General features: G+C 34.5%; 1 protein-coding gene across 1 annotated transcript; it reads right to left on the bottom strand.

Annotated features, from left to right (window-relative positions):
- On the bottom strand, positions 1-4,613 carry LOC102611789 (serine/threonine-protein kinase PBS1). The gene is made up of 5 exons (XM_006482979.3): positions 4,084-4,613; positions 3,261-3,466; positions 2,188-2,377; positions 953-1,344; positions 1-811 (listed from the first exon to the last, which is right to left on the bottom strand). The coding sequence occupies exons 1-5, from the start codon at positions 4,202-4,204 to the stop codon at positions 347-349; spliced, it is 1,374 nt and encodes a 457-aa protein (XP_006483042.1). The 5' UTR covers positions 4,205-4,613; the 3' UTR covers positions 1-346.
- Positions 4,614-8,045: the final 3,432 nt, after the last annotated feature.

Here is an 8,045-nt window from a genome sequence, read left to right as displayed (position 1 = left end):
TTGACAGAATTTTTCAATTAGTTTGTAAATTGTATTGAAGAACAGTACAAGGTACAGATAACAGAACGTTTCGATTAAATGAAACTACATGAGGAAGCAAGACGTGTTTACTCTCAAAATTTTATAAATACGTCTTGTTCTCCTTTGGCTCTTCTAACAGACAATGTACACTCTTCATTTGTGCTTTTTCATAATCATCATCCTTTTTTTCTCCTATGCCCAGTGAAAGTAAAATAAAAAAAACTGATAAACAGAGAAAAAAGTTTAAAAGCATGTTGGCACCAAGTCCATTGTTGTACATGTTGAAGCCAGAGGAGGAAAATGGTGCCTGGCATGGTCAATGGCACTATCCGTTAGTGCCATCAAAACTTCCTTGGGCACTTTGTCGTCTTTTTTCTCTCAAGTTCTCTCCCCACATCTTGGCCTCGGCAACAGCTCTCTCTCTTTCTAAATCCCGGTTCAATATCCTAGCAGTTTCTCTCGGGGAGTCCTCTTTCTCAGACCCTTCTAAGTCCCACCTGCGTCCAGATCCTCCTCCCTCATCATTCTTAAATATCCTTGCTCCATCCCTGTTTCTTCTGTCATCCTTATCTCCAGCACCTCTATGGCTATTAGGATCATAGGTCTGGTTTGCCAAATAAGAGAGGGCAGTGACCACGTCTCCAATTAGAGGACGTGTGGCAGCCTGTTCTTGGATGCACATTGATGCCACAGCCAGCGCTTGGTAGAGACCCCTTATTGGATACCGCCCCTCAAGTCGTGGATCTGCTAGTTTTGAAAATTTTCTACGGTCATTGAACAATGGACGTGCCTGTATATGCATGAAACCACCAATATCAATCTTATCATTAACAATAAAAGACAGCCTTTTTTCTGAACAAATTAAAGAAATAGCAATTAGCAAAACAGTAAAGTAAACTGCACTTGAAATAAATGTTTATAAATATATTACCCATGTGACAAGGTTCTGTTCTCCATGTGGTCGGGTACTGTCAATGGCTTTTCGTCCAGTAATCAGCTCTAAAAAGACTACCCCAAAACTATAGACGTCAGATTTCACAGTCAATTGTCCAGTCATGGCATATTCAGGAGCACAATAACCATATGTGCCCATAACCCTAGTGGACACATGTGACTTGTCTCCCACTGGACCAAGCTTTGCAAGCCCAAAATCAGAAAGCTTAGGATGAAATCCTTCTTCTAGTAATATGTTGGATGACTTAAAGTCCCTATAGATAACTGGAGGGTTTGCTTTATCATGGAGGTATTCCAAACCTTTGGCAGCACCAGCTGCAATCTTCATTCTTGTGTTCCAATCAAGTGCTTCCTTATCAGGTGGTAAATCTAAACAGGAACAATCAACAAATTTGTCAATAAACTTATATTCAATACATAACCTGCTTGGGTGAAAGGGCCAAAAAGAATGAATATGTTCATGAACATAAAACTAAATTTATTGCTACATTTGTGCGCAATAACTTTGCACAGTTTCATTAAAAACATGTAAAATGCTATCAAGTTTATCTTTTTGCTTTTCAACTCTTATGATCACTCATCCATCTACATTTGAAGCATAATGCTAAAAATTCAAAGCACGTGGCATCAGGCAGCACGCAAGTGATCAACAAGATTAAAACATCTTCCTAATTGGCTATCCCTCCACCCCCCCACCAAAAAAAATAAAAATTGATTTATTAAATCTCAGTATCCAACTTGCTTCTAGTTATAACCACCGATACTGGTACCAACTTTTGCAAAACCAAATTCTACTTTTCTCTATACTACAGCATGTAGAGAACATCTGCAGCAAACAGGTTAATACAATTCATCTCCAAAGCACCTAAAAGCATAAGTAATGAGATGAAAAAATAAAGCTTTGATTACTAAAATAAGGGAACTAAAAATTTATCTTCAGATTTGGAACAATAAAAGAAGGATCTCAAAATAGCTAAAATTAGAATTAAGAATAGCTCTGAAAACTAAGCATTCTATAAACCCACAAAGGACAAGAATTAGCCCAACATAGAAAGGACAAGTATGAAGCAATTTTTTTTTTTTTTTGTCACCTTCTCAGCTTCACAGGCATAATATTCCCTTGAACATCTCAAACAGGCTAGTAAAAGGACTTCTGATTTTTATTTTTTATCTTTTTTAGGGTTGGGGGGGGTAGATGCGACACAAACTTACCATGAAGGTGATCTTCCAAGGATCCCAAAGGCATAAATTCGTAGACAAGAAGCCGTTGGTCCCCATCAGCACAATATCCAATCAAGTTCACTAGGTTAGAGTGATGAAGAAGGCTAAGCATGAGGACCTCCACAAGAAACTCCCTATTACCCTGAAGGCCATTTCTATCCAATTGCTTGACAGCAACGACCTGCAGAAGGCAAGAACAGTTACAAGAAATCAAAAACTTTTCAAACAAAAAAAGAAGCTACAGAAACAACTGAGGCATGTTACTGAAATTTCTCACTACAATTTGTCCCACAATTATCAATATCTAGTTGAAATTAGTATGATTTGCTATGTTTAATTTGATCGGTTACTTTTTTTTTCCCCCAAAAAGACAAACAAAGAAGTAATTTGTCTAACAAAATGCATGGTTAGGCTACATATGGTTTTACATTTCTTCCAACTGAAAACAAGAGAACTAATGGAGCTAATGCAAATGTGTGGAGCAATAACAACCTCATTGAAAACACAAAACAAATATACACTAAATTTTAGCTAGGTTGTCATAAAATCAATAGCAGAACTGAATAAAAATTCAGATTTTTAACAGAATGATGGATAATACAGCTCTGTTCTCCTAAGAAATCGACTATAACAGACAACAGTAAGCCTACTAAGTATTAATAACAGATTCTCAGGTATGAGCTCAAGAATTACATGATTGTTAAATGAAGATTATAAATTTCAAAATAATATAAATGCCACCAACGGTTTTGCGATTTAATTACCATGTATCCTTGTGATTCAGTAACCATAAACCCTAGTTCTTTTTTTTTTTGGGGGGGGGGGGGGGGAAATAAACCCCAATTCATTATTACAATAGGTACTGGAAAATTATTGGGATCCATTCCACTGCCCAAGGACTTTGCCTCAAATTGCTACAATCATCATAACAGGTTCAACTTAGAAATTCTTACTCATCCCCTTTCTGTATCGGGATAAGTATGATTCCAAGATTGTTTATTTTGCTTGTAACATCCAAATCAGAATTTTCAAAGTTAAAGTAAACCAAACATAGGAGAATTTACCTGACCAGTGCTCTCAAGCCACCCCTTGTACACACGTCCAAATCCTCCTTCCCCTATGAAACTCTCTGGTCTAAAATTCTTTGTTGCAGCAGCAAGCTCACGAAATGTAAATGTTTGAGCAGCAATATTGACACCAGCCCCATCTTTGGGAAGGTGCAATTCCCTTTTCGAGACTCCATTACTTCTTGATCTAAGTCTGTCTCTTCCTACAAGTCAACCAAAACAGAGAATAACGGATCTGTATTTATTGTCTTATCAACACTAAGCAATCCGAGGACAAATATTAACCCCTTAAATTGTAAAAGACTAACAAGAACATAAATTCTACCACAACGGTAAAAAGAAGAAAGTGCAGTGATCCCATAAGAGCATGACCCAATTCATGGAGTGATGACGATACACTTTCACTACCATTTGTCCAATCATAGTTAGTTACAAGATAATTTCACAAAAACTGGAATTTTCTACTTACTAAATTAAACTTTAAACACATATAATTTGTCTTTCAATAGCTCAATTACTAATCAGATCAACCCAATTTATCAAATTCGTTAGGAGATCTCATTAATCAATTAATACTTTATCAAAAGAACCAACGGACTAATAATCCAAAAAGTACGAGAATGATACTATCTCCAAAATCTAACCATGATTATTGATGATACAGTGAAAAACCAAATAAGCAAATTGAATAAAGCACTAAGATCAGTAACAAATCAGAGATACTCAGATCCGATCAATTTATTCCATAACTAAAAACACAATAATAAGAACAAAATACAGAAAAATAAATTAATTAATAAAGCAAATGAATAAAACTTACCAGAAGGCAATCTGGAAATGTTATTGGAGACCGTTGGTTGTCCTTGCTTTTGATCATCGGGTTCTTTCTCTGGATTCAACTTCTCATCTTCCCTCGAATCAAAACAAGGAAAACAACCCATCTCCCGAAATCAAACCCGCCACACAAAAAGGGAAAAAAAATAAAAATCAAATCTTTCAAATCCTTATAAAAAAAAAAAAGCAGATTTTTTTTCTCACACTCAGACAACAGTTAATATTCCAAACAACAATCCCATCTGGGTACAAACCACCTTCACGATATATCCACTTAGCACAAAGCAAATGAATCCAACAAGAACAGAAGGAAATAAAAATAACTTTAAGCTGATAAAGGGTAAGAGTTTGTGAGCGAACGCAGAAAGCCGGCTGTGTCTTCGGCTTCGTTAGGACACTGTTTTACATACAGTCTTTATAACAATCTACAAAGTTTGACCATAATAATAAAAATAGAAACTTTCTTTCTTGATTTTCTCAAGCTTAAATATTTTTTTCCCTTAAATTTCTATCCCATCAAAGTAAAACACCCGAGCATTTACTACTAACTGATAATTTTTTAAACGATAATAACGTTGTAAAAAGGAAAACCGTGTACGTGTCAATTGGCGGGACTGGCGGAACACTCGAGGCATTTGGTCCATTTCTTACAAAACTGCCTTAGCTCTGAGCTTAATCCCTAATTATCAATAAAAGTTTCACATAATTAATGATAAGTTTTTTTTTTATTCTTCAGTCATGTTAGGTAAATGCAATGTAATTTCTCAATAGGGTTGCTTTCATATTTTGGAATTTGAGAGCCGAATTTGCCAAATGGATCCCCCAAATTGGAATTATGTCACAACAAAAGCAGAAAGAGATCAAAAGTTTCTGTATAATTGAACCCAACACGTGCTCCCCCTTTTTAAAGATTCTTCTTAGGGATTTACTAAATCAAATATATTAAAGATTATGGTAATTTTATTCATTAACCATTTTGGTTAGATTAGATCCCATATCATTATATTCCCAGCAAACTCAGCCCACCAAAAAATTTACGTGAATAAAATCATCAAGTGGGTCATTTTTGTTCTGCCACATTTGTCCGTTAAATTTTTTTTGGACTGCTAAACAATGTGCCATGACGTTTCAGTTGATAACACGCCACCGACAACAATCCAAAACCAAAAGCACATACAATGCACACACTGTCTGGGAGTGTTTCAGATTCTTTTTTAACAAGAAAACGGGCAAATTTGAAAGATTCCAGAACCTTGATAAATTCCGTTTCTTGTCGTTCTATTTCATGGAATTTGGATAAATTGTTTTCGCTCATTTGAAAATTATCTTGTAATAATAAATTTTACAAATTAAATTAATAGCATATCAAACTCACTTTTATATATAAAAAAAAAAAAATCCCTCGACCATGAACAGTCAAACATAAATTTCATAGCATTCACACTTTGGAAATCACTACGAGGCAGCCACACCACACCCTTCCATTTTGGAAAGGGACGCATATCACAACATTCAGCTACGCTTTTAATGCTTAAGGGATAATACACAATACAAATTTCCTTTTAATTTGATGTTGCGTGCCCAATCGCTACACTTGCGGCTTCTCTATTAAGGATCCAAGTTCCAACCACATGTAACTTACTTCTCTCACATGAACAATAATATAGTAATGAGGCCGCATAATTTTTGTAAGAAAAGGTTGTAACTTATCATTTTTCCTCTATTAATCCATTGGTGAGATCAATCTCACACTCACATAAAATTAAAATAATAAAGTGTTGCGATATACAGTATTTGATGTCATTAAAATAAAAAAAATCTAATAAAAAGGATTCCATGTTTCTATTTTGGAAATATAAAGAAAAACATTAGGCTTATTTTTTTTTTTTCTAACCCATATAAACTTTTCGTGGTTTCACGTACACGGAATTTTGCCACTTTGGATTGATTCTAATTCATCCAGATGCCCACGTGTTCACCGTTGGTTTGGACTTTGGAATCGCTGAATGTTGGATTTTTTTTTCAAATTAAAGTTCGAGCAGCAAAATGAGAAAAAAAAAAAAAAAAACTAACATGCATGGCCGAAAATCAATTTAATATTGGTGCTGGTGGCAAAGATATGAATTATTTCCTCTCTGAAAGATTTAAATCCCATTAGAATTCAGTGAATGGCTTCAATAGAAGTGCAAGCTGACTTTAAATAAAGTAAAAATATCAAGTTGCATGATGATATGCGTAGGCCACTCATGATTGCTAAAAAAGCTCAGTCCACTAGGGACGGTGGACATTAGGTCGATGCATCTGTGATTTTTCCTCTTTTCTCTATTGCTTTCACCAAATTTAATCTTTTAAAGCTTAATATTCGTGGCTGCTAAAAATCAAAACATACGTAAAGTTAAAATAGAACGAGCATCAACATAATTTGCATTGCCCTAAAGGTATATAAAGAGTGCTTTCAAGTAGTTTCATTTGAATGATTATTCAAATTCGAACATTGAGAGATGGAAAGTTAACCACCCTTTCATCTTTATAAAAAAAAATTAAATTAAATAAGTTGAAGTTAAGGTCACATTTTAATGATAAAAGATAATTTTTTTAACGCTCATGTCCTGGGTTCGAAGTTCAATCTTTAATGAGTGGATGAGTTAATAATATATATTTTTTTTTTTGGTTTAAACCATCCGATTTCCGGCGACCGCATTGAGCCCCGACTAATTCAGATTCGGGGTGTAGTCACAGTTAAGGCTCTTTACCCCTCCCAAATGGTGTGTTTAGAGTTAATAATATTTTTTAAAAAGTTATTACTATAATTTACATCATAAACTCTGGGGTTTTAAATCTTTCAGGTTATAACTTTTTAATTATTCTTAAATAAGTTGATAATTTTCTTAAGCATATAGAATTTGAAGAGAATCCTAATTTCAAACTTCATCTCATGCCGCAATAAATTTAAAAAAATACATAGACAATTTTCTTATTACTGTTGTGGTTATATTCAATTTCCTCCGCTAGATTGCTTTGTTTTAGGAGAAAAAGGAAAAAAGAAAAAAAGAACAAATGTTATGTAACAATTACGATTGCTCAACAAATAATACCAACAATCTACTCATCCACTTAGACACCTATACATAGCCGCAAATCAGTTAAATCTGCTAACTGGACAAACATTTATTATGTAATGATAATCATTTTTTTAGCGAGTCACCATCATCATTGTTTTCATAAAGTCGATCTATTAATAATACATCGTTGTCACGGTACGCGGAATCATCCCTAAGCTGTAAAGTAATGAAACAAAACCCCAAGTTGGATGCCAAATCAAATGCACCAACTTGATCCATAACCGATATTAAAAAGGAAAAAAATTAAAAAAAAATCAAACCTTTCTCAAATTAGAGTGTTGATTTGATTTATTCATGAAAACACATTTTTTTACTTTTAAGGCAACCCACATTCCTTATTGGGCTTAGATCATGAGTCAGTGGGCCTTAATCTGGGCCCTTTTAAATATCCACAGCCTTACATTACGAGTGATCACGCGACGACTGATCGGCCATCGCATACCCGATTTGAAGGAATTTTAAAATATATTAAAAGTATTATGTCACTTTTATAATAAAAAATAATATTATACGATGTGTTTATTTATTTATTTAAAAACTAATATGAAAGTGGGAGCAATATTAAATTATTAAACCTCTTGGATGCATCATAAACTTAGTGCCCGAATTGAAGGTTCGTAGGAAGCACACAGCTAGGTCAATGGTCAACCACCCACGATCACCTCACAAAAATTGAACGGCCCGAAACAAAAGAATAAGAACAACAGTATCCTGTACACGTTCCGTTGGAAACAAGATTATACTAACTAATTAGTTTAACATAAAAAAAGAAAAAGAAGGTTATCAACAAGCCTCCCTGATCTGCGCTATGATTATGCACGTCCAT

Source organism: Citrus sinensis, chromosome 4 (genome assembly GCF_022201045.2).
Source record: "Citrus sinensis cultivar Valencia sweet orange chromosome 4, DVS_A1.0, whole genome shotgun sequence".
Lineage (NCBI taxonomy): Eukaryota > Viridiplantae > Streptophyta > Magnoliopsida > Sapindales > Rutaceae > Citrus > Citrus sinensis.
The sequence above is the reverse complement of the archived record's forward strand: the minus strand, read 5'-3'. Positions and strand labels throughout refer to the sequence as shown.

Bases quoted from the DNA above. Each gene is read 5' to 3' on its own strand.
- LOC102611789 (XM_006482979.3), bottom strand. From the start codon at position 4,204: ATGGGTTGTTTTCCTTGTTTTGATTCGAGGGAAGATGAGAAGTTGAAT. The intron at 3,467-4,083 runs GTAAGTTTTATT...GTTGACTTGTAG, and splicing joins CATTTCCAGATTGCCTTCTG to GAAGAGACAGACTTAGATCA. The intron at 1,345-2,187 runs GTAAGTTTGTGT...GTTCCTGTTTAG, and splicing joins CTTGGAAGATCACCTTCATG to ATTTACCACCTGATAAGGAA.